Source organism: Engystomops pustulosus, chromosome 1 (genome assembly GCF_040894005.1).
Source record: "Engystomops pustulosus chromosome 1, aEngPut4.maternal, whole genome shotgun sequence".
Classification (NCBI taxonomy): Eukaryota; Metazoa; Chordata; class Amphibia; order Anura; family Leptodactylidae; genus Engystomops; species Engystomops pustulosus.
Window position 1 is genome coordinate 8,238,734 of NC_092411.1, and position 24,814 is coordinate 8,263,547.

Here is a 24,814-nt window from a genome sequence, read left to right on the forward strand (position 1 = left end):
GGATTAGTGTCAGAATATGGTCCTCGGCCATCAAGGTAAAAGCCATTGTGAGTGATGGAGGACAAGCAGCCGACACGGATTCATCTCTCCTCCAGCATCGGACGGGGAAGGAAAGTTCTGATTAATAACACGGCAGTAATGAGCAGGTGATCCATTACCGTGACGGCTCATACAGAAAGTGTTATTACGTCTCCTCCTCTATAATCCATTACTATTTCATGTCCATATTTGTACAGAGACGGCCGGGGCTCATTACAGAGAACACGCATCCTATTATAGAGCAATTATAGCAAATGGGGAGGGGGGTTCTGGGTAGACCTGACCATGTCTGAGCTGAGGGGCCCCCGCTGACCAGCTGCAGCATACAGTACCCTGGTCTGACCACTAACTGAGAATAGCGCTCTGGGCTTTGTGCGCTACTTTCTGCTTATCAGATGTTGAGAACAGCAGATCTGTGCTACTGCTGGACAGGTTGGACCCGCACCAGTCTGATATTGTGGACCTATTTTAGGGATACGTTATCAATATTTGTTTAATCTGGAAAATTCCTCCAAGAATGAACTTTGCCAGGTCACCAGAAGTCCAGGATACATTTTATTGTAAATTAGTCAACGTTCTATAAAGTTTTTTACATTTGTAAGGCTTTAGAGCTAAAGTTTGCTCTGCCTTTACATGTCGTCTGTGGTAAAGATACACAATTACTAGATTTATTTCGTCTTGAAAAGAGACGACTACGAGGGGACATGATTAATTTATATAGATATATGAATGGTCCATACAAATAATATGGTGGTAAATTGTTTCAGATTAAATCGAATCAAAAGACGAGGGGACACTGTCTCCGTCTAGAGGAAACAAGGTTTAATCACCGGAGGCGACAGGGCTTTTTTACTATGAGAACGGTCAATCTGTGGAATAGCCTGCCTCAGGCGCTGGTCACAGCAGGGACAGCAGAGAGCTCAGGCGCTGGTCACAGCAGGGACAGCAGAGAGCTCAGGCGCTGGTCACAGCAGGGACAGCAGAGAGCTCAGGCGCTGGTCACAGCAGGGACAGCAGAGAGCTCAGGCGCTGGTCACAGCAGGGACAGCAGAGAGCTCAGGCGCTGGTCACAGCAGGGACAGCAGAGAGCTCAGGCGCTGGTCACAGCAGGGGCAGCAAAGAGCTCAGGCGCTGGTCACAGCATGGACAGCAGAGAGCTCAGGCGCTGGTCACAGCAGGGACAGCAGAGAGCTCAGGCGCTGGTCACAGCAGGGACAGCAGAGAGCTCAGGCGCTGGTCACAGCAGGGACAGCAGAGAGCTCAGGCGCTGGTCACAGCAGGGACAGCAGAGAGCTCAGGTGCTGGTCACAGCAGGGACAGCAGAGAGCTCAGGCGCTGGTCACAGCAGGGACAGCAGAGATCTCAGGCGCTGGTCACAGCAGGGACAGCAGAGAGCTCAGGCGCTGGTCACAGCAGGGACAGCAGAGAGCTCAGGCGCTGGTCACAGCAGGGACAGCAGAGATCTCAGGCGCTGGTCACAGCAGGGACAGCAGAGAGCTCAGGCGCTGGTCACAGCAGGGACAGCAGAGAGCTCAGGCGCTGGTCACAGCAGGGACAGCAGAGAGCTCAGGCGCTGGTCACAGCAGGGACAGCAGAGAGCTCAGGCGCTGGTCACAGCAGGGGCAGCAGAGAGCTCAGGCGCTGGTCACAGCAGGGGCAGCAGAGAGCTCAGGCGCTGGTCACAGCAGGGGCAGCAGAGAGCTCAGGCGCTGGTCACAGCAGGGGCAGCAGAGAGCTCAGGCGCTGGTCACAGCAGGGGCAGCAGAGAGCTCAGGCGCTGGTCACAGCAGGGACAGCAGAGAGCTCAGGCGCTGGTCACAGCAGGGACAGCAGAGAGCTCAGGTGCTGGTCACAGCAGGGACAGCAGAGAGCTTCAAGAAGGGTCTAGATGCCTTTTTACACCTAAATAACATTGATGGTTATGTTATATAGAATTGTTTCCCCTAAATCCCTTCCTCATCCAATCCCTTCCCTTCCTTGGTGGAACCTGATGGACAAGTGTCTTTTTTCAACCATATAAACTATGATACTATAATACTATGATACGCATTAACTGATATAACAATAGTAGTGTTCACACTGCGTTGACTTGACGACGCTCTAGATGCAATATTTGGGATTAAGTCTACGGTTTAATTCTGGACCATGGTTCGCCGCGCTGGATCCGTTTCTACTTTCGAAACCCAAAAGGAAGAGCGTAGAGACACCCGGTGCTGCGCTGCTAGTCTTGTGCTAAGGTGTTCACTTAGAGATCATTCGGCGGTCCTTAAATACCTGACGAAAATGGAGCAATTAAAGAAGTTCCTGGTTGGTCCTTCTCCCTGGTGTAGTCTCCTTCCTTGGATAACTGACCGACAACCACTCTTCCTTCTCTTCACCAAGCCTTACATTAGGTTATGGTAATTGTCTGCCACCACCAGGACCTGTGCCAAGTGCTGCACAGAAGGTTTCGGCCCCCGGTGCACCCGCAACATTGTGATTTCTTCAAGTCTAATCCAATAGGACCCCTTGCAGTGGCCAAAGCCCTCATTCTTGGTCGGCACTGAAGAGCTTTCCGAGCAAAAAGACGTTTTGCTATACTGCCGATCCTCACACATTGGCGTCACGTCCCGAGGCCTACGTGCAGACCCCAAGCAGGACACTCATGTCCAATGCAGCGGCATCTATTAAAGACCCTCGGTGTTATTATGAGACAGGTGAGGGGGATACGGGATAAATTGTACTGAAAAATAAGGAAGCAAGAAACTTCTCTGTGTAATTAAAAGCTGGTTACGTTGGGGTGTAATTACAGGACTATCAGGGAAATAATTAGCTTCCTGCCCTTTTCTATATACTAGATGATACAAGAGATAAGAGGCAATAACACTTCATACTTTAATTAACTCAATAATTAATATCCTTCCCGATGCCGAGTCCTTTCCTAGAATTATAATGTCCAGAGAGTCTCGGGGAAGACGTTACCAGATGAGCGGCAGCGCTGAGGGCGTGCGCACATGTTTGCGCTAACATCAAGTTTACGCAAATCCTAAGTTAACATGTTAGTTAACACTGTGTAAACGCTTATTGCGATGTAAACATAACATTAACATTTATATTAACAAAGTGTAAACTTTATTGGATTGCATTACCCGGCAATTAACTGTGTGCTTTGATCCCTGGTAGACTGGGCAGGTGGGCACATTGGGTCATTCCTACTGGGAAAACTGGGCAAAGTGGAACTAATACAATTCATACTGTGGCAATTGGCAGATGACGGGCACTGCTGAACTCATCTAAATGGGCACAGCGCCACCAGCAGACTGCATACTGATCCACCTGGCAAGCTGGGTGGGGGCCATAGTGGTAGCTGGTAAAATGGGCACACAGTACTGATGATATATGCAGAGCAGCGGGCACTGTGATGTCCATCTAAATGGGAGCAGCAGTACCTACACTGGGCACAATGACAACAACAAACCACATAGCGTGACACTTGTCTTACTGGGCCGTGGGCTCAGTGGTAATAGTTGTAAGTTTTAGGCATTTGGCGCAGTAACTCCCCATGGGGATACATGATAGATCGGGCACAATATTACTAATAAAATGCTCACTATGGCACTTGGCAGACAGCACGGCGGGTAAGATATTATCTGATAAACTGTTCATAGTGGCAAAGCCAGAGACCCAGCTGCCTGGGCAAAGGGCACAGTGGTACCAAGTAAAATGGGCATGTTGGCACTAGTTATCGGCGTGCTTGGGCACTATGGAGGTTGGGCAGTGAGCGATAATACACCCAGCAAAATGGGCACTGTGGAACCTGGTAAACTGGGCACTGTGGTGACTGTAAACTGCACACTGTGACACCCTGCAGCCTGGGCAGTGGATGCAGAGGTACCCACTTAAATGGGCACAGCAATATCAACAAGGCAGTGTCGGTCTGGCCCACCGGGGAATCGGAGGATTCTCTGACTGTAACCCAGAAATCCAGCAGAAGACGACCTGATTCGGAGACTGGTGGGGTCTATTACTCTAGTATGAAGATGGGTGGGCACCCTGTCCGACACCCATAAGAATGGGCAATGGGCATTGTGCCATCCAGCAAATTGGGCACAGCCATAACTGATAAATAGGGTGTCTGGAGAAAGGGATCCAGACAAGCACATCCCATGCCCTGACCGGATCAGATTGTGATCACAGTGATGGGAGGAGGGTTGTACCGGGAGCCTTCGCTATATTCTCCGCCTTATCCGGAGCGGCCCTTTAACATTTCCTATAATAGGATGGATCTGTCCGCTCCTCGACGCTTCCTCAGCATCTTGATCAGTCGCCATTTAAGAGAAGAAAAGACGCTGAGCGACAGATCGTCTCCAGATACAGAGTTCCTTAAACAGTTTTATAATGAAAGAGATTAGGTAAAGATTGGGTAAATTCTCTGAAGCTTTCAGTTGCCTTGGAAACGCTGAAAACACATAATGCCGAGTATTTTCTGCAGACATTTCTGATTTAAAGTTCGGCTATCGGAGTCTGAAAAGGCTTTGAAGGCAGGCCCAGGGGGGACCTGGGAAAGGAAGAGATGAAGGGAGAAAGAACGGGGAGGGCCCGGAGACAATAGAACTTTTTTTTGCAACGAAAACAATTCTGGACTTTTTTTTTAGGTTTCTTCTATAATATACATAATTTTTCAGTTTTCTTAATACACATCTGAATATCTATATATTACCACGTTTCACTGCTTTTCAACTCACATTTATCTATATTTTCTTGAACCCTTCTCTCCCATATATCTATATGCGCCTTCACATTTCTACTTATTTCTCTAAGCCCCTCCCGTATATATCTTCAGTACTTCCTCTTGCAGAGCTAAACCATCTTCCATCCTCTATCCTTCCATAATATGTCTCTTCCTCCATCCTTTCCTACCAAATATCTACATCTTCCCCCCATCTTTCCATCCTGTATAGCCACATATTCCTCCTCCCTCCTGTATAGCCACATATTCCTCCTCCCTCCTGTATAGCCGCATATTCCTCCTCCCTCCTGTATAGCCACATATTCCTCCTCCCTCCTGTATAGCCACATATTCCTCCTCCCTCCTGTATAGCCACATATTCCTCCTCCCTCCTGTATAGCCGCACATTCCTCCTCCCTCCTGTATAGCCACACATTCCTCCTCCCTCCTGTATAGCCACACATTCCTCCTCCCTCCTGTATAGCCACATATTCCTCCTCCCTCCTGTATAGCCACACATTCCTCCTCCCTCCTGTATAGCCACACATTCCTCCTCCCTCCTGTATAGTCACACATTCCTCCTCCCTCCTGTATAGCCACACATTCCTCCTCCCTCCTGTATAGCCACACATTCCTCCTCCCTCCTGTATAGCCACACATTCCTCCTCCCTCCTGTATAGTCACACATTCCTCCTCCCTCCTGTATAGTCACACATTCCTCCTCCCTCCTGTATAGCCACACATTCCTCCTCCCTCCTGTATAGCCGCATATTCCTCCTCCCTCCTGTATAGCCGCATATTCCTCCTCCCTCCTGTATAGCCGCATATTCCTCCTCCCTCCTGTATAGCCACATATTCCTCCTCCCTCCTGTATAGCCACATATTCCTCCTCCCTCCTGTATAGCCACACATTCCTCCTCCCTCCTGTATAGCCGCATATTCCTCCTCCCTCCTGTATAGCCGCATATTCCTCCTCCCTCCTGTATAGCCGCATATTCCTCCTCCCTCCTGTATAGCCGCATATTCCTCCTCCCTCCTGTATAGCCGCATATTCCTCCTCCCTCCTGTATAGCCACATATTCCTCCTCCCTCCTGTATAGCCGCACATTCCTCCTCCCTCCTGTATAGCCACATATTCCTCCTCCCTCCTGTATAGCCACATATTCCTCCTCCCTCCTGTATAGCCACATATTCCTCCTCCCTCCTGTATAGCCACATATTCCTCCTCCCTCCTGTATAGCCACATATTCCTCCTCCCTCCTGTATAGCCACATATTCCTCCTCCCTCCTGTATAGCCACACATTCCTCTTCCTCCTGTATAGCCACACATTCCTCCTCCCTCCTGTATAGCCACACATTCCTCCTCCCTCCTGTATAGCCACACATTCCTCCTCCCTCCTGTATAGCCACACATTCCTCCTCCCTCCTGTATAGCCACACATTCCTCCTCCCTCCTATCTATCCACACCCTATTCCATCTTCATAATTTTTTCCTTCCTTTATGTCTACATCTCCCATATCTTCCTCCATCCTTCCCTCATATGTTTGCATCTTTTTCCATCCTCTTACTGTTGAATCTTTTTTATAACCATTTCTAAAAGGACTTTATCAGAAATTATCCTCCTCCTTCCTATATGTCACTTCTCCCATCCCCCTCCTATGCATCCTCATTTCCATTTTATATTTTATATACTGATCTCGTACTGTCCTTCCCTTGTGAATACAGCCGTCTTCCACTAAACTTCCTTCGTGTACATCATGATCTTCCACCATCCTTCCCTCCCGTATATCCACATCTTCCACCATCCTTCCCTCTGTATAAACACATCTTCCGCCATCCTTCAAGTACGTTCATGTATATCTCCATCTTCCAACATTTCTCCATCTTTCACTGTCCTTCTGTCTTGTATATCCACATCTTCCATCATCCTCCCCTCCCGTATATACACATCTTCCACCATTCCTCCCTCCTGTATATCCACATCTTCGACCATCCTTCATGTACGTTCATCTATTTCTCCATCTTCTACCATTCCTCCCTTCTGCACATCCTGATCTTCCACCATCCTTCCCTCCCGTATATATCCACATCTTCCACCATCCTTTTCTACTGTATATCCACATCTTCCACCATCCTTCCCTCCCGTATATATCCACATCTTCCACCATCCTTCTCTACTGTATATCCACATCTTCCACCATCCTTCCCTCCCGTATATATCCACATCTTCCACAATCCTTCGTTCATGTATATCTCCATCTTCCTCCATTCCTCCCTTCTGCACATCCTGATCTTCCACCATCCTTCTTTCGTGTATCTGCACCATTATCTATCTATATTGCATCTCCTGCAGTCCCATATTATTAGCCAGAGAGGGAGGATGCTGTATAATATTGAGCCTTGTAGTGTAATTGGAGGGAGCTTTCCATCGCTCACAATGTCATCTGTAGATAAGTAACTCAATCGGCTTCGATTCTTTTTTTCCAGCAACTGTATCTGTGCTTTTCCTCTGATACAATTAGCGCATCCTCTGCCGTGTGACCTGTGATCCCCCGGGAGTCGCTGCCTCTCCTTCATATGACTGCAATCTTCCAGCTTCCTTATACTCCTTTGTGTGTAATTAAAGGTGTTATTTGTGTTTATTACATGATTTTGCTTGGAAGTGATTCTTCGGCAACGAATGTGGAGAAATATTGAAATAATTGAACATGATCCTCTCGTCCTGAGCCCATGGGGGATCTTCTTCGGACTTTGGTCAGGGCCACGAGAGAGGCATCACCATCTAATACATTACATGGGGGACTGAAGTGTTTTCCATAGTTCCGTGTCACCTGGGAATTCTTAAATTACCCCAATTGCATTTTAATAATTTCTACTAAAGGTTTCCCGGAATTTTAAACTCTGACAAGCCCCATCCCTGATGCCTTTTATATCACCGCCGGTTGTCCGGTTTCCACACTTCTTAGCTCATATACTGTAGTGGTTGATGCCTCGTCTAGACCAGGTCCAAATTTTATGGCCTTTTCCTTTTCCATCCATTCAATGAAATGACCATTGCTTTCATCGAGAGTCCTGGCCGATTGGGCATAGTAATGGTCTCCGTCCAGAAGCTCAGAGACAACTGAACGTTAGAGATGGAGGATAAAACTGCTAAAAAGTCATACATGTCCATAAGCTTTGTGTCATCTTATCCACACACTAGGCTGCTGCAAAGTCCATGGAAAGGATAAACTTTATCATTTTCTTTCTAGGTATTCGAACTTGATCCTAAATCTGTTCTCCTTGATGGTCGATGCCAACATCCCCGACATTGCACTAGAGCCGGACAAGACGGTTAAAAAGGTAAGTGGTGGAGACTCGGCTTTTTACTATCATTTTCTTTTTGTTGTTTTTCTTTACAAATCTGAAGCTTTTTCTACTGATTTTGGAGATCCGGCTCATGTGGAGTCTTTGGACAGTTATGCAAATGAACTCTACGTAACGATGAAGACTCTGTTATTCCTTCGATATATATCTAAACTATAGTTCCCTTCTTTTTAATGAATACGTAGTTAGTTTGTTTTTAAGGCATATTCTCCTGTAGAGTGTTTGACACATGACATGATAGATGGGGTCCCACCTCATCTCTCCCATCTCTCACCCATTTCATCTCGAAATATCAAGTCTATTTGTTTGGGTATTATGGGAGCTCCCATAGACTTGAATGTAAAATGGTTTCACAGGCGCAGGAAAGGGGTCACTTTTCGAGATATAGGGGCAGGTCCCTGAGTTGGAATATATCATAAATATTGGACATTAGAATACCCTTTTAACTAGACACCATGGTTAGAGGCCACTGTTCTGGGTTAGCTCATCATAGCTCTTTAGGTTTCTTCATGGCCGTGTGAGATCGCTCATGCCTCTTCCTTCCCTGTTATACTTGGAAGAATGAAACCAAATAAATACAACAGGTGCTGAATTGGTATGGAACAAAATTGCTTTACCATTGGTCATTAAACATCACTAAGGGCTGCACAATGTCTTTCGGTCCGGTACTTGAACCTCCAACCACTTGGGTCCCGAGGGGTTGTCTTTTTTCCCAGTAATTACAACTTCCCTACATTAGAAATGTATCTGGATAGGCTATAAGTGTGTGAATGCTGTGGTTCCCCAAGTGATTATGGCACAAGTGCCCTCCATGACTGTATCACTGGATTTTCCGGATGATTAGTCCTATAAAAGTGACGTGCACCACCACCTGAAGCATATGAGGTGCTTACAGGTCATCATTCTTATGTCTTTCCGTCTGTTTTTGCCATTCCACTTTGTTTTATTGTACAAGTATCAAAGCCCTTCTTTCTATGGGGGGAATGTTATTCATTATATAATGGTGCGAAGAAAGAAGAAAACGAGTGCAGCAGCAGATGCCGATCCACCTAGAAGGTCATTTGCATGGAAGCTTAGAAATCATAGAAGCTTCCGGTAGGATGTGACGTCAGTGTGCGGGGTTTAGATCGCAACTTTGTATTTATGTGTGTGATGTTTAACTATACAGTGTGGTTGACAAAGGCTCGTGTATCGAGCCGAAAACGCGTTCCTGTTTTTGTGTCCCTGCACATCATGCTGTAAGTTTATCTTACTATTAAAACATGATTTGCATTGACTTTGCGAGTGCCGGGATCTTCTTTGCTACGATATTGAGGCCCAGGCCGTACCCGGAGCACCACACACCTGCAGAGTGCCGTCCATCTACTATTGTATCTTAGAAATCAGGATGAGACAGAAGTTTGGGTTTGGCGTTCGGGCTCACCTCCAGTGAATCTTGTGATCGGTGGTGGCAACGATCGCGGGTGTCTACTCTTTAAACGCAAAGCTGTCACTTGCATTTACTCTAGAATCTTCACTCCCCAATGACGTCCCATAGAGCCACGATAATCGGGGAAAATGGGGGTAACGCCTGCTATCGGTGCCAGCATCAATCAAACTTTTCTGAACCTGAACTCGTCCTCTCATTCCTACTTATGTACTAGACATTGCTTGCTTTTTCTGGTGGGAAGTTTTGTGAGTTGATAGACCCTTTAGTTTACTTCTGTATAATGTCCTCCATATTGGATTAGTGGTTCCTAAGATCTCCATATATGAAGCCATCTCCTCTACTTGTGCTCTCCCTACGTAACCACAGACGCACCACAAGAAAGCTGGGTACTTTGAGTACCATGACACTGGAGCAGCCGGCATTGCACAGCCGCACTCGCTTGGTGGCCAGGAGAAAGCTTCGTCCTATTCTTCTTCCTATGAAGTCGCCTTTGTTCCACGGCTCGGCGGCCGCCACTTACACATGCAGCCGGCTTCCTGCAGCTCAGTGTTTAATCTACGCTTGAAAAGAGAGTTCATGACTCTATTAATAAAAGGGTCTGAACAGAAGCCTTTCATTTCAGTAAACAGATTATTAGAAGTCAGGGTAGACACTTTACATAGCTGTGAATAAAATCCAGTAATCAAGAACGCGGCCTAGTAAGGAGCGGCTCCGTGCCCAGGATTACAATGGCAAACATCAGACATTAGGAAGATAGAGAGAGGACATTACACTCCAATATTACATTTCCCAAATATTTATCCCGTCGCCGGCAGCCGCCCAGACGTGTTTTAAACCCGCCGCGTGGATGGCGCAGCGAGGAAAACTTCATACTGCCCCAGTTTATCATATAAGACACTTACATCCTGCATTACTTATATATTGAGCTTATGGGGAGGCCACTGGGTCATTTAGGGGTCATAAGGAGCGTTGACCTGTAAAACCAATTCAATTTGTTAAAAACTGAGCAGTTACACTAAATATTCATATAGGTTCTCTAGAGTCCACATGATGAATCTGCTGATTGGTTGGGGGGGGGGGGGTGTTACCGTTACTAGACAGGCTGCAGCCATAAGCCCAAAATGGTGGCGGTAAAATAGCTTAGGCCTCATCTAGATACGGAGACCTAAAGGACATCTACCATCGGATTACCATCGGCTTGTAGGGGTCCTAGGGGTTGCTAGTACTCAGTTTTTTTACTTTACTTTTATTAAAAAAATATATGTAAATGAGCCTGGTGACCTCACTAAATTATGCACGCCCCCGCCACTTAATGCACACCCCCTCGTCTGTTCGCTCTTCACAGACAGCCGATGACGTGTCAGCAAATCTCAAGCATGCGCAAAAAACATCCTTCCTAGTAACCTGCGGGCTGTGCAGGAAAATATGTCCTTTGGGGGTTCTGCTACGTTACTCATCAAGTCACACAACCAGCATGTAAAGAGAATTCCTAAGGGAGGAGTGAATGAGGGGTTGAGAGAGCGAGACAATGGCTCACCCTTCACTTAGGAATTCTCTTCTGTTAGGGGAATGTGGAGAAGCAGCTGAGCAAGAAGGACGTAAATATGTTGGACTCAAAGAAGTGATGATCGGACTCACATGGGTTCTCTTCAATAGATGGCGAGTCATCTTCACAAGCGGAATCTGGAACTTTTCAGGCATAGGTGGGAACAATATATGGATAGTTGAACTGCTGTATAATAGCAATTTTCAAATATATGTTTAGTTGGTAAGGCTAAGTTTAAGTCACAGGTTCCCTCTAGTAATCTAGTGTTCAGCCATCAATCATGTATCCTTCAAATCCCTCGTTTTACCTGGAACGTTTTCCGCTGTGCGCATCTTACACTTGGAGTAATATAAAGAATGTTCTGGAATATCAGACGTCTCAGATCTTCCTCACTTGCAGCAGCTGCAGACACACAAACCGTTCCGGCTCCTAACAGGAACACGGATCCCACACAGTGTAGCTGTCACTCCGAGGCTGAGGTGTTAATAAGTGCAGATTTATGGGGAGCAAAGAGATGACTCAGATCCAAGCGCGGCACAAGACAAGCGAGATTACCTCCCATTACCTGCGCGTTCTGTGTATAAGAGCGCAGTACACGCCAAAAATAAGGCACTCAGGAAGGAGGCAATATCACAAGTGTGAGCCCCCCTGCTGCTTTTGTTTTAAAGGGGAAATACTACTTGATTTAAAGGGGATTATTCATGTCATGGACCTTCCTTAGTATTGGAGGGGCAGCACCTGGCATGTGCACAGTTGTTAGGTGCAGTGCATGTACAAAATGAGCCGTGCACCTGTGTGACATCACATGACCAGGGATATAACGAGCCGTGCATCTGTGTGACATTACATGACCAGGGATATAACGAGCCGTGCGCCTGTGTGACATCACATGACCAGGGATATAACGAGCCGTGCGCCTGTGTGCCATCACATGACCAGGGATATAAAGAGCCCTGCACCTGTGTGAGATCACGTGACCAGGGATATAAAGAGCCTGCACCTGTGTGACATCACGTGACCAGGGATATAACGAGCCGTGCACCTGTGTAACATCACAGAAGATGGAAGATGATGTAGCTGAGCTGAGCCACTTGGCTGAAAAGAAGCTGGAGTCTGAGCTGAAAGGCCATGAATGTGCTGAACTCGACTCAAAGGAAAGACAATGATTTGACTCACACGGGGTAGATGGTGAGTAAGCTTTATGAAAGGACTGTGAAACTTTACAGGCATGGAGAGGAACAATATAGGGATAGTTGTACTGCAGTTTTCAAAAGTATGTTAAGTTAGTGTGTGTTAATTTAACTGACCGGTTCCCTGTAAGAGGTAGCCACCTGGAGGCTTCCCTGCAGCAAAATCCTCTGTATAGGGGTTATATTGTTTTTTGTAGTGGTTGACTTCCATTAAGTCAAGGGGCGCCCAATGCATTATCAACTCTCTCTGGATTGTCTCTATGATAACACTGAAGTGGAAATGTACAGGGACACAATATTGAATCTATGATTCCTCGGAACAAGATATTTTTCAAAATGTTGCCAGTTTGTGTAACCACCCAAAATTGATCAATGAGATATCGATCATGTCGGGTTCTAACTTATGGAATTATAAGACGTTAAAAGTATCATTGCTGATCTGTATAATACAAAGGGTCGTGTCTGTAGAAGATCACCTGATAATTTGGACCCTGGTCACGAGTGTCACGTCACAGACCTGGTACCATCATGTTTTATATTCCCGGTGAACCCCTGACCTTTGTGTAGTTTTTGGTGCGACTTAATGACCCCAGCAGATCAATACCAATATCTTGAGTGATGTTTGTGTCTTGTGCTGCACAGGCCGTGCGCTCCCGCTCATCTCTATGAAATATGGCGTATAAATAGCGACCCGGATTCAGCCGCGGAGCTCATTGTTAGGATATTACTCTCCGCAATCTGTAATTTTTCATGTTTGCAATGTGATTTCTGCTGTATAGCGATTACTGTAGTGAAACGATAACAAGATCCCCCCCCCCCCCCCCCCCCCCCCGACCAAATTGAGTGACGCGCGTCCAGAGTCATTTAACAAGATAATTCTGGAACTTGTTGGGGTATTAAGCTGCCGTTTTCAGCTCCGACATTGATTTTTTTTTTTTTTTCTCTCCAAGGTTTAAACAAGAAATCCATAGATATTTCAAGAAAGTCAAATTAGCTAAAGATCTATTTGGATTGACCGGTAAAATGAATTTATGCCGAGTGCTTGGAGCTTGTCAATAGTCATTTGTGCGGCCGTGATGTAGCTACGTAGGTTACAGTATATAATTCTCATTTATTATCACAGTCCTTGTGTCATCCACTTACAGGTCTGTATCTGGGAGGCAACCAGTATAGCCACAAGCGCTGAGCTGCTCTTTGTCAAAGTATCAAGTTTATTAAAGGGAACCTACCACCACGATTCTACCTATAAAAGTAGATCGGGTGGGAGGTGTATGAATGGGTCCAGTGGTTCTTCTATTCTATGTTATTTTCGAGAACAATTACGAATGGGAAAAAAGTGCTGGAATAATCCACAAATAAAGGTATTTTTGGATGTGACAGCGGGATAAATCATCCGCCGGTAATCCCGGTGACTTCGCCGTTTTCCCTCAGTCGTTGCCGCCGCGTTCAGTCCGTTTACGCAGATTTTATTTGCAGGCGTCGTATATTTCCACAAGCGAAAAAGAAAGGTTTACAGTTTTATAAGAAGCTCCAGATGGTTCCTGCGTAAATCCAATCCCAAAATATAAAACTGAAACCATCATTGAATGTCACAGACAACCCGGCGTCCATCGTCCCAACGGTTATGACTGTTACTAATCTCTCTGGTTTTCCCATCAAAGTACAAGTGGAAGATGTTGCTGCTTCTTCTCGTCTGTTGCTCTCAAACCACAAACTCGCTCCAAACCTGCGATCACTGAACTAAACGCAGCAAGTTGGTTCCTTCGGTTCAAGGTTTCAAGGTTTGGTCCGGTAAACTTCCAAAAACAAAGTCAATCATAGTCAACAGGCTTCGGAGCATTTCTCGTTCTACTCGGATGACCATGTTTTGTGACCACAGTTGTGTTAGGCCTTCAGTTTCACAAGTGGTCATCTCCTGCATCACCAGCATCTGTTACAATAAAGTGGGTCTTTAGTATCGTAAAATCCATAATAGAACCCTCCATATGGGTCCTCTATGGACGTTGCCCAGATCCTACCTGTGCTTAACATCCCAAACAAAAAGAGTCTAAGCCAATTGATGGAAACCCCTTTAATGAAGGACGACGTTCTCAATCGTTTTCTGTTATCTCCAGAATTCCAACATTTTTGTGCAGGGGAACTTTTTGGCAGGGTATAAGGGCAATGTGTCATGATGTGGTCCATACCAGTATCTTTGCCCTCTAGGATTGGGGATTTCTCTCCTTCTTATTCTCTGGAGGTGATTGTGTCACTCCGCTAGTAGATCAGTTTGTCACCTCTGGTTGTCGTCGTGTAGACCCGCGTCAACTAGTCAACGTTTTCTCATTAGCGACGCAGCAACTCGGCACAGAATCTTAAAAGCAATAGAAAAAATATCGCCCTATAATGTGGCTGTACAAGTTAGATACACATTCAGATGCAAACCTCAACTCCCAGAATGCATTGCACTGCTCGGTGAAGGTACATGGTTGAGAAGGTTCCATCTAGTTGACTTATAACCCCAGCTATTCGAGAGAAAGCAAAACCTTAATGGCGCAGATGCCAACCACCTCAAATCAGAGGAGTTCCACATCTGGAGATGTGACCATGTATTAAAGCACTGATAGGGGGGAGATTGGTCTGAGAGCAGTATTGTTGTAGTTGCTCATGGCAACCAATCAGGGCTAAGCTATTATTTCGTAACCAGATGTGGGAAAATTTAAGCTGAGTTCTAATTGGTTACCATGGGCATCTAGAACCATCCTAACATTTCTGATAACTCTCCTCCCATTGAGTCCATGACATCAGGTCGCCAACCAGCTTCTTCTAAAAACTTGGATAATCCAGTTCGTGTTCATTAAGGTCCTTGAACGAAAGTTGGGTTCAGGGGTTCCTCAACACCCAGCGATAAGACCTGTCCACTACTCGGCTGTTGCTGAACGGGTGTGTTCAACCTTTAAATTCCCGGGCTGTGTTTGCTAGAGCTGCTGATTCCTTTTTTCTTTCCTGCCTTTTATCACTTTTACACAATATTTGACGTCCACTGTTGAAAGAAGAAGATAATGTGTGCACCAACAGCCGTGGCCCCGCCCCTGCTGCACCGAAAACCTTTAATTTTCTGTGATTTTATTTTATTTTTATTTTTTTTTAAAAAGCCTCATACGTGTGTCGGTATGGGTTATGGTTGACTCCCTGGATTTATGTGATTGATATAATTCTGGGCGCTGCCAACTCTTTCATCTACTTCCGGTACACAGGACCCGCCCTCAGATGCTTCCTCAGCCAATCACTGGAAAAGGCAGGCTGTGTGAGGCCAGTGATTGGCTACCGGGGTGACCTATGCCTAAATAGCATGTGAAAGGAGAGCAGTAGACGGCACCAGGCTGCCGGTGCTGGAACAGGGAGGTTGAGTATATTTTTGTTTTTATTTTTTTTGTTTGTTTTATCTCATTTTTTAATGCATTTTAGCACTGTTCTCCATTAGCAGTGTGTTTGAGGACAACTCCTTTAAGGATTCAGTCCTCCCACTCATTTACAAAAATATCCTTTACCAACTAATAACCTGCCTTAAGCAGGCGATGCCATAGATCTCCCTGGTGACCTTCATAGTCGGTGCCCGTGTGATGTCCTCATACATTATGTATCTGCTTTTATAGGTGATTCGCTGGGTTACATGGCGTCCGCGCCTCCCTCTGGCGCCTCCCTCTGGCGCCCCTCATTCCCACGTGTTCTCTTTTTAATTGTCATCCATAGACTTTTAACCTTCTCCCTTCATCATTGGCTGGAAGCTTCCCGAGGAGCGCGCAGATGTGACATATAGTCATATATACACGACCTACAGCGGCCATTACATGGAGAGGTCGGGAGAGCAATGTCATCCCCCGCACCGCTCAGTAGCATCGCCCGGCTCCTCCGCTCAGTAGCATCGCCCGGCTCCTCCGCTCAGTAGCATCGCCCTTACCTAGAGAAGATTTCCCTTCATAATTTACCTCTCTGAGAAGATCGGTCTATTCAGAGTTATCCAATATACTGTCTCTATCAAGCTTTATAGTTTACTTGCTGTTAATAAAAAGCAGTCCCTGGTCATGTGATGTCACACAGGTGCACGGCTCGTTATATCCCTGGTCATGTGATGTCACACAGGTGCACAGCTCGTTATATCCCTGGTCATGTGATGTCACACAGGTGCACGGCTCGTTATATCCCTGGTCATGTGATGTCACACAGGTGCACGGCTCGTTATATCCCTGGTCATGTGATGTCACACAGGTGCACGGCTCGTTATATCCCTGGTCATGTGATGTCACACAGGTGCCCGGCTCATTATTTCCCCGGTCATGTGATGTCACACAGGTGCCCGGCTCATTATATCCCTGTTCATGTGATGTCACACAGGTGCAAGGCTCGGTATATCCCTGGTCATGTGTTGTCACACAGGTGCACGGCTCGTTATATCCCTGATCATGTGATGTCACACAGCTGCACGGCTTGTTATATCCCTGGTCATGTGATGTCTGATATGAGAGGGGGAGCAGTAAAGCTCCTGCGTTGCGATGTGTCTGGTTACGAGGCAGATGCTCCTGTATTCCAGCTCCGCGGCTGCTCGGAGAACATTATATCACCCGTCACTTCTCATCTCCTCGGAAATATCACCAGTGAAGGTGCCGGCGCACATCTACATACTGCGGTCCGAGCGAACGATTACTGGAGACCGTTTCATACACTGTTAGCAGCGCCGCGTCCTATCCGGGGGCTTATCCACAACATACACAGCGCCGCTCTCCTCTCCTCTGCTCAGGAGAATTACAGGAAATCTCCCATCAGAATCCATCATTATAAACCAGGTCCGTGGTAACTCCCACCTCCCCGACAGATGAGTCCTCATCAGCTGAGAATGGAACGAGAGCGCCGCTGTCCGTATAGTGGTCAGACCAGATTACTGCAGATCTGCCCCCATTCATTTGAGTGGGAGTTAAGCTGCAGTGACTGTGTTCAGCCACTACACTGAGAGCGGCGCTGTCTGTTCCATGTGTCATCCTCTGTTTATTAGATGAGGACGACTGATGTGACTTTAATTTTTTCATCTTCCTGTTGAAGAAGGACTGTGAAGGATTGTGGTTTACACATTTCTCCAGGGACACTACCTAACACTGCCTTAAGACAGCACAGAGCACAGCAGTGTGAGGATACACTCAATGCAATCCTGATCAATCCTGGTATATATATATATCTGTAATGCACAGTCCTGCTGCTACTAACAACATATAAAAATGTATGATTACACCTTTCTCCAGGGACATTACCTAATATTGGCTGCACAGAGCACAGCAGTGTGAGGACACAATCCCACACACCCCAGGTGATGCTACAGTCCTGGAATATAAATCCATATATCACAGTCCTGCTGCTACTAATGACACACACATTGGTCTGATTACACTTCCAGGGATAATATAACACTGGCTGCAGTTATACATGGTCACACCTGCTGACAGGTTCCTTTTATTGAAACGTTACCATTAATTTGTGATTTGCTTTATGTCTAACAAAACCCACAAACGTAGAACATCAACAAGACGTTTCCTTCCTCTGAGCCCGAGGACACCGTGACAGGGCAGAGCGAGGAGCCGATCCGGGAACTGTAATCAAAACTGAGAACATTGATTTTATTTTCTCTCCTTCCCCCCTCGTATCTTCTCTCACACAAGGTTCATTCAGGTCAAGAGTAGCCGCAGGCCCCGGCAGTGATACATGGAGGGGAGCTGCTCCGCTAATTGGGGAGAGGAACGGGAACGGGTCTCCACAATCCATGTTTCTTTTGCTAATTAACAGTCATTTTATGGATGAGACCAATTTAGATTGTGCTGAGCGACAAGTAATATCCTCTACCTGCAGCCGTGTACATCATATATATAGCAAGTGTGTAACTGTGAGAGCATCATAGTCATACTATAGGGAAATATCACTCCTGTATTACTGCTCCAGCCCACACTATGCGATAATACTGCCCCCTATGTACAGGAATATAACTACTATAATACTGCCCCCTATGTACAAGAATATAACTACTATAATACTGCCCCCTATGTACTGAAATATAACTACTACAATACTGCCCCCTATGTACTGGAATATAACTACTACAATACTGCCCCCTATGTACAAGAATATAACTACTATAATACTGCCCCCTATGTACAAGAATATAACTACTATAATACTACCCCCTATGTACAGGAATATAGCTACTATAATACTGCCCCCTATGTACAGGAATATAACTACTATAATACTGCCCCCTATGTACAAGAATATAACTACTATAATACTGCCCCCTATGTACAAGAATATAACTACTATAATACTGCCCCCTATGTACAGGAATATAACTACTATAATACTGCCCCCTATGTACAGGAATATAACTACTATAATACTGCCCCCTATGTACAGGAATATAACTACTATAATACTGCCCCCTATGTACAGGAATATAACTACTATAATACTGCCCCCTATGTACAGGAATATAATACTATAATACTGCCCCCTATGTACAAGAATATAACTACTATAATACTGCCCCTATGTACAAGAATATAACTACTATAATACTGCCCCCTATGTACAAGAATATAACTACTATAATACTGCCCCTATGTACAAGAATATAACTACTATAATACTGCCCCCTATTTACAGGAATATAACTACTATAATACTGCCCCCTATTTACAGGAATATAACTACTATAATACTGCCCCCTATGTACAGGAATATAACTACTATAATACTGCCCCCTATGTACAGGAATATAACTACTATAATACTGCCCCCTATGTACAGGAATATAATACTATAATACTGCCCCCTATGTACAAGAATATAACTACTATAATACTGCCCCCTATGTACAAGAATATAACTACTATAATACTGCCCCTATGTACAGGAATATAACTACTATAATACTGCCCCCTATGTACAAGAATATAACTACTATAATACTGCCCCCTATGTACAAGAATATAACTACTATAATACTGCCCCTATGTACAGGAATATAACTACTATAATACTGTACCCTATGTACAAGAATATAACTACTATAATACTGCCCCCTATGTACAGGAATATAACTACTATAATACTGCCCCCTATGTACAGGAATATAACTACTATAATACTGCCCCTATGTACAAGAATATAATTACTATAATACTGCCCCTATGTACAAGAATATAATTACTATAATACTGCCCCTATGTACAAGAATATAATTACTATAATACTGCCCCCTATGTACAGGAATATAACTACTATAATACTGCCCCCTATGTACAGGAATATAACTACTATAATACTGCCCCCTATGTACAGGAATATAACTACTATAATACTGCTCCCTATGTACAAGAATATAACTACTATAATACTGCTCCTATGTACAAGAATATAACTACTATAATACTGCCCCCTATGTACAGGAATATAACTACTATAATACTGCCCCCTATGTACAGGAATATAACTACTATAATACTGCCCTCTATGTACAGGAATATAACTACTATAATACTGCCCCCTATGTACAGGAATATAACTACTATAATACTGCCCCCTATGTACAAGAATATAACTACTATAATACTGCTACCTATGTACAAGAATATAACTACTATAATACTGCCCCCTATGTACAAGAATATAACTACTATAATACTGCCCCCTATGTACAGGAATATATCTACTATAATACTGCTCCCTATGTACAAGAATATAACTACTATAATACTGCCCCCTATGTACAAGAATATAACTACTATAATACTGCTCCCTATGTACAAGAATATAACTACTATAATACTGCCCCCTATGTACAGGAATATAATACTATAATACTGCCCCCTATGTACAAGAATATAACTACTATAATACTGCCCCTATGTAGAAGAATATAACTACTATAATACTGCCCCCTATGTACAAGAATATAACTACTATAATACTGCCCCCTATGTACAAGAATATAACTACTATAATACTGCCCCCTATGTACAAGAATATAACTACTATAATACTGCCCCTATGTACAGGAATATAACTACTATAATACTGCCCCCTATGTACAAGAATATAACTACTATAATACTGCCCCCTATGTACAAGAATATAACTACTATAATACTGCCCCTATGTACAGGAATATAACTACTATAATACTGTACCCTATGTACAAGAATATAACTACTATAATACTGCCCCCTATGTACAGGAATATAACTACTATAATACTGCCCCCTATGTACAGGAATATAACTACTATAATACTGCCCCCTATGTACAGGAATATAACTACTATAATACTGCCCCCTATGTACAAGAATAGAACTACTATAATACTGCCCCCTATGTACAAGAATAGAACTACTATAATACTGCCCCCTATGTACAAGAATATAACTACTATAATACTGCCCCTATGTACAGGAATATAACTACTATAATACTGTACCCTATGTACAAGAATATAACTACTATAATACTGCCCCCTATGTACAGGAATATAACTACTATAATACTGCCCCCTATGTACAGGAATATAACTACTATAATACTGCCCCTATGTACAAGAATATAATTACTATAATACTGCCCCTATGTACAAGAATATAATTACTATAATACTGCCCCTATGTACAAGAATATAATTACTATAATACTGCCCCCTATGTACAGGAATATAACTACTATAATACTGCCCCCTATGTACAGGAATATAACTACTATAATACTGCCCCCTATGTACAGGAATATAACTACTATAATACTGCTCCCTATGTACAAGAATATAACTACTATAATACTGCTCCTATGTACAAGAATATAACTACTATAATACTGCCCCCTATGTACAGGAATATAACTACTATAATACTGCCCCCTATGTACAGGAATATAACTACTATAATACTGCCCTCTATGTACAGGAATATAACTACTATAATACTGCCCCCTATGTACAGGAATATAACTACTATAATACTGCCCCCTATGTACAAGAATATAACTACTATAATACTGCTACCTATGTACAAGAATATAACTACTATAATACTGCCCCCTATGTACAAGAATATAACTACTATAATACTGCCCCCTATGTACAGGAATATATCTACTATAATACTGCCCCCTATGTACAGGAATATATCTACTATAATACTGCTCCCTATGTACAAGAATATAACTACTATAATACTGCCCCCTATGTACAAGAATATAACTACTATAATACTGCTCCCTATGTACAAGAATATAACTACTATAATACTGCCCCCTATGTACAAGAATATAACTACTATAATACTGCCCCTAAGTACAGGAATTTAACTACTATAATACTGCCCCCTGTGTACAGGAATATAACTACTATAATACTGCCCCCTATGTACAAGAATATAACTACTATAATACTGCCCCTATGTACAAGAATATAACTACTATAATACTACCCCCTATGTACAAGAATATAACTACTATAATACTGCCCCCTATGTCCAAGAATATAACTACTATAATACTGCCTCATATGTACAAGAATATAACTACTATAATACTGCCCCCTATGTACAAGAATATAACTACTATAATACTGCCCCCTATGTCCAGGAATATAACTACTATAATACTGCCGCCTATGTACAAGAATATAACTACTATAATACTGCCCCCTGTGTACAGGAATATAACTACTATAATACTGCCCCCTGTGTACAAGAATACAACTGCTATAATACTGCCCCCTGTGTACAGGAATATAACTGCTATAATACTGCCCCCTGTGTACAGGAATATAACTACTATAATACTGCCCCCTATGTACAAGAATATAACTACTATAATACTGCCCCCTGTGTACAGGAATATAACTACTATAATACTGCCCCCTGTGTACAAGAATATAAATACTATAATACTGCCCCCTGTGTACAAGAATATAACTGCTATAATACTGCCCCCTGTGTACAGGAATATAACTGCTATAATACTTCCCCCTGTGTACAGGAATATAACTACTATAATACTGCCCCCTATGTACAAGAATATAACTACTATAATACTGACCCCTATGTACAGGAATATAACTACTATAATACTGACCCCTATGTACAGGAATATAACTACTATAATCCTGCTCCCTATGTACAGGAATATAACTACTATAATACTGCCCCCTATGTACAGGAATATAACTACTATAATACTGCCCCCTATGTACAGGAATATAACTACTATAATACTGCCCCCTATGTACAGGAATATAACTACTATAATACTGCCCCCTATGTACAGGAGTATAACTACTATAATACTGCCCCCTATGTACAGGAATATAACTACTATAATACTGCCCCCTATGTACAGGAGTATAACTACTATAATACTGCCCCCTATGTACAGGAGTATAACTACTATAATACTGCCCCCTATGTACAGGAGTATAACTACTATAATACTGCCCCCTATGTACAGGAATATAACTACTATAATACTGCTCCCTATGTACAGGAATATAACTACTATAATACTGCCCCCTATGTACAGGAGTATAACTACTATAATACTGCCCCCTATGTACAGGAATATAACTACTATAATACTGCCCCCTATGTACAGGAGTATAACTACTATAATACTGCCCCCTATGTACAGGAGTATAACTACTATAATACTGCCCCCTATGTACAGGAGTATAACTACTATAATACTGCCCCCTATGTACAGGAATATAACTACTATAATACTGCTCCCTATGTACAGGAATATAACTACTATAATACTGCCCCCTATGTACAGGAATATAACTACTATAATACTGCCCCCTATGTACAGGAGTATAACTACTATAATACTGTCCTCTATGTACAGGAATATAACTACTATAATACTGCCCCCTATGTACAGGAATATAACTACTATAATACTGCCCCCTATGTACAAGACTATAACTACTATAATACTGCCCCCTATGTACAAGAATATAACTACTATAATACTGCCCCCTATGTACAGGAATATAACTACTATAATACTGTCCTCTATGTACAGGAATATAACTACTATAATCCTGCCCCCTATGTACAAGAATATAACTACTATAATACTGCCCCCTATGTACAGGAATATAACTACTATAATCCTGCCCCCTGTGTATACTATGTCCTGGTCTGGTGGAATGTGATGTGTAGTCGGTGATGTTCCTTTGTCTCCTTGTCTTCCTCAGGTGCAGGATAAGTTCCGGTTGGATCTGTCGGATGAAGAAGCCGTGCATTACATGCAGTCGCTGATTGATGACAGTGTGAACGCGCTCTTTGCTGCAGTGGTGGAGCAGATACATAAGTTTGCACAGGTGAGATATCGCGCTACCGCTTCCCCATTAGTATTGGCTCTTATTTCCCCCCCGGCCGGTGACAGATGGCGGCCTCCCCGCACCCCCATCGCTGCACTTCCCCTATATACTCTTCATCAGTGGCTGCTGTCTCTCACCTCTCGCTGTCCTCATTCTTGGTGCACTGGAGGCGGAGTCATTCCTTTGATTTCATTCATTGTATTCTGTCTACCCCCCCCCCCCCCTCTGTACCCAAGAGATTATAGAAACCAGTCAGTAGTTTATACCCCCATTAAATTCCCATCCATCTCAGGTAGGGGATTAAATGTCCTTTCTAGAATTCCCTCTTTATGTAAATGTCACCTGTTTCCGTATTTAAAAAATTACCTGAGATGAGTCATGTTTAGAGGCTGCAGGTGGAGAGTCATTTCGGAAGCCCCTATCTCTAGTACTGTAGCACCTGCAGGGGGAGAGTCTCTTCAGAAGCCCCTGTCATTTGTTCTATAGCACTTGGAAACATAGTTCTGGTGTCATATTAAAGATAAGAATCTCATCTTTCTCATGGCATTGGGCTTGTGATTCTGTGATGTATTAGAATAAGCTATTACTATTACTGTGCTTGTTGGTGAGGGGTTAAAGATATAGCAGACACTGGCGGGGTGATGAAAGACCCTCCTTAATACACATGCACTTATCTGCCTCTCCAGCCCCCAATATAAGAGTCAGGTGTGACTCTCCTCCGGCCGCCACTAATCTGTATGAGTGACGGCACCGGATGTCCACAAGAGAGGCGAGAGCTGCGTCGTCTGCTTCGCAGGTCTCTTAGCAGCTGCCAATGTACCCGTAAAACTACAGGCTAAAAAGAGACTTATAGGACTTTACTAAGGCCATGGACACACAGTGCGGTTTTATCACAAGTTTGTTATTGGTTGTTTGTACTTACAAGTCACAAATAGTTAGATCTGTAATGTAAGTTTCCTAATAGATTATAAACATAAAGCTGGATCAAGTAATGTGTCATATCTGCAGGCGGCATGTTATAGAGCAGGAGGAGCTTAGCAGATTGTACATAGTGTCCTATCTGCAGGCAGCATGTTATAGAGCAGGAGGAGCTGAGCTGATTGTTCATAGTGTCGTATCTAGAGGCAGAATGTTATAGAACA

At 43.9% G+C, this 24,814-nt stretch overlaps 1 protein-coding gene across 3 annotated transcripts in view; it reads left to right on the forward strand.

The window, feature by feature from the left end:
* The window catches only part of PIK3C3 (phosphatidylinositol 3-kinase catalytic subunit type 3), a 101,820-nt gene that overhangs the window by 68,021 nt on the left and 8,985 nt on the right, over window positions 1–24,814 (forward strand). For all 3 annotated transcript variants that reach the window (XM_072132851.1, XM_072132850.1, XM_072132853.1), the window contains 2 exons: window positions 8,001–8,091; window positions 23,547–23,672. In XM_072132851.1, coding sequence (XP_071988952.1) covers window positions 8,001–8,091; window positions 23,547–23,672 — 217 coding nt within the window. The remainder of the gene's footprint in view (window positions 1–8,000; window positions 8,092–23,546; window positions 23,673–24,814) is intronic.